This window comes from Pediculus humanus, genomic scaffold (assembly GCF_000006295.1).
Source record: "Pediculus humanus corporis 1103172108067 genomic scaffold, whole genome shotgun sequence".
In the NCBI taxonomy this organism is placed as follows: Eukaryota; Metazoa; Arthropoda; class Insecta; order Psocodea; family Pediculidae; genus Pediculus; species Pediculus humanus.
In genome coordinates this window covers 171,288-174,589 of record NW_002987639.1, presented here as the reverse complement: position 1 = coordinate 174,589, position 3,302 = coordinate 171,288, and the positions used below count along the sequence as shown (strand labels likewise).

The following is a 3,302-nucleotide window of genomic DNA, read 5'->3' as shown; positions in this document are numbered from 1 at the left end:
AAAATTTATTACGTTATTATTAATTTTTGCAAAACGTGTAATTAAAAAAAAAAAATTTAGGTGATCAATTAACGATAGCAAATTAATTTTTTTTTTGCTTTGCCCACGGCAAACAGGAAGAAATCATAAAAAAAAAAAAATTATTATTATTATTATTATTATTATTTTTTATCCGAAATCCGCGGATCCCGCGCGCGAAAAAAAAATTTTTTCACGATTCCATAAGTTAAACACGTATTTAAAAACAAACGTTTATCATACGGTAATTAATAAATTTTTTTTTTAAGTAAATAACCAACACAAAAAATCAATAATAAATTTTATTATTATTATTATTATTATTATAAAATAGTATACATAATGATATAAAAAAATAATAATGATAATGATAATAGTGGTGGTGGTGGTGGGGAGTAACGACATTTACGCAACGTTATCCGTCGCGTACATTTCTTCTTCGCAAACGTTTTCGCACGTTTCACCTTCGTATATTTGACCATCTATTAAAATCCGATTTGAAAACCTGAAATCCATTTGTAATTCATTATTGCTACTATTACTACTACCACTACCATTACTACCACTACTACCACTACCACCACTACTACTTCCTCCTTCGTCGCTTCGTCCTCCCATTTCATCCATTTTAACGATCGCCGCCGGGGCCGCCGCCGTCGCCACCGCCTGAGTCTTATTGTAAACAACTACCCGTGGTGAATTTTCCTCTGTGGATAATACAAGGGTCGGATTTTGTGTTGTCACCTGAATCGTTTTCGTCGGATAATATAAAATGGGCGGTTGCTGTTGCGGGGGCGTCGGCGACGTCGTCGTCTGCGAAAAATTATCTTTTTGATTATCCTTCTCCTCCTTACCATCTTTCACGTTCGCGCTTTTCCCTCTTTCACTTTCTTGATGTTGCGACAACGTAATTTTCTCCACTTGTCCATTTATTTTTTTATCCACTTTTGAAAATTTAACGTTTGGAAATTGCTTTTGTAAAAAACTCGTGAACGTGGAATATTTCATTGCTTTTTGACTAGGTTTTAAATTTTCGCAAAAGGATTTGTACTCTTTGTGAACGGTTTTCTTCGTGCATTCCGACGGCAAATGATACGACGTTATCTTGTTGGGGATTTTCATTTTCGTCGTTTTTTTCATCATGGTTTTCGAAATTGTCGCGTGACCATTCGATCCGGATAATGTATTACCCAGACAATTCGTTTTGGTTTTGCCGTAGGAAAAAGTCGTGAAATTCGGTACGCTTTTCACGCAATGTTTCTCTATGTAATCCTGTACGAAATTCGTCGCGCAATGATAAATGTCCAGGGAAAACGTGTTGGCGGGTTTCCTTCCGCGATTCCCGTGGATTCTCGGTGACACCCCGTGATTTTTCAAATGACTCCGTAGCCTTTTCATTTGATAGAGTGTCACGTGTTGTAAATAAAGAAATGCCGTCAGACATACTTTTTTACCCTGAAACATAAATGAAACAATTTATTTCTATTCTTTTCTCTCTTTTTTTTTTAAAAATTTAATAATTTAATCTTTTGTTCTAATGGGTATCTATCATAACAACCACGTGTAAAATTCTTATCGGCACACACACGCACACGCACACCGTAATTTTCCAAAACCAACTGGCATAACAGATCTCGAAAACAGACAACAACAGACAACAACAACAACAACACCGTATTAAAAAAAAAAAAAAAAACCTGCTACTTGACCTTTTTTTTTTTAATTTTTTTTTTTTTTTTTGAAAAATTTACCGCCATTGTTTGACTTCCCCCCCATTCCGCTTTTCCCCCTTTTAATTCTTCATTTAAACATCTGTCAAGTGTGAAGACAAGACAAGACTACCGTTACTAGCACAAGAATAATATTTTTTTTTTTTTTTTATGAAATGCTTTACAAATTAAATTTTTTTACTTTGACGTTATTATTATTATTATTAATAAAAATTTCAAAAACTTAAATTTTAGACACGCACACGCACACGCACACGCACAAGCACGTGCGAGAAGAGAGAAAAATAATAATATAAGGACATGCACGTACATATTTTAATAATCGAAATGTTAATAATGACAATGATAATGATAATGATAATACAAAAAACAAAGATGGAGTTGTAAATAAAAAAAAAACTGACTTATTAATAGTTATAAAATCATTAAGAGACGTTTTTTTTTTTTTTTTTTTTTTTTTAAATCAAGCGTGTTGTCTCTCCTGCCATAAGTTTCAGTTTGTCAGTAGTTGCGTAATATTATAATAATAATAATAATAATAATAATAATAATAATAATAATAATAATAATAATTATAATAATTATAATGATAAAATCGACCGGAAAGAAAATTTTTTTTTTTTTTTTTTCGAAATGAAACCTTTTTCCCCCTCAGGGCTCAAAAAGACAAAAAACAAAAAAAAAAAAATTTTCCCTCTCGTTTAAAATTTATTTCGAAAATTCGAAAAAAATAATAAGCGAACGTTTTGTTTAGAATTCGATTCGAAATTTTTTTTTTTTTTTTTTTTTGGGGGGGGGGGGTTTCCGCAAACCCCAAAAACTAAATTCGAAAACGAGAAAAAAAAAAAAAAGAAAAACGTTCAGATGATAAAATCGCACGACAAACGCGAAGAAATTATTTTAAATTTTTTTTTTTTTTTTTTTTTTTTTTGCGTGCGTTCAGCGAGAAAATTCAATAATAATAATAATAATAATTTATGACAATGAAATCTTTCTCGAGGTTTTTTTTTTATTTAAAAAAAAAATAATAAATAATTTTCGAAAAATAGAAAAAAATAGAAAAAATAGAAAAAATAGAAAAAAAATTACTCATTTCCTGTACTTTCCAAATAATACTTTCATTTCAAATTATTTTACGACGTGGTAATTTTTTTTATTTTTTTGCGTTTAATAAAAAAAAAAAAATTATAATAAAAATAATTACGCCATTTTCTACTTTTTTTTTTCATTAAAAAAATTATTTAAAAAAATACAAGTCATAACAACAACCGATCGAAAAAAAAAAAAAAAATCGAAATTCGAATCGCGAGAAAAAAAAAAAAAAGAAAAAAAAAATTTCTCACAAGATCGTATCGTTACATATAATCATAAACAACCGACATCATCATCCTGATTAATAATCAATAATAATCAATAATAATAATAAAATTTTCGAATTTCAAATCGTTTTCGAATTAGAAAACTAATTACTATAAATAAATACGAACGAGATTTGTGAAGTGGAAGAAGAAGAAGAAGAAGAAGACGTAAATTAATTTAAGTTCAAATGTTTAC

The 3,302-nt window shown here is 29.5% G+C and overlaps 1 protein-coding gene across 1 annotated transcript; it reads right to left on the bottom strand.

Annotated features, from left to right (window-relative positions):
• Nucleotides 1-423: 423 nt before the first annotated feature.
• Phum_PHUM407260 (uncharacterized protein) lies at nt 424-1,775 on the bottom strand (the record flags this gene model as incomplete). The annotated part of the gene is made up of 2 exons (XM_002428834.1): nt 424-1,473; nt 1,770-1,775. The coding sequence occupies 2 exons, from the start codon at nt 1,773-1,775 to the stop codon at nt 424-426; spliced, it is 1,056 nt and encodes a 351-aa protein (XP_002428879.1).
• Between the last annotated feature and the right edge of the window lie 1,527 nt (nt 1,776-3,302).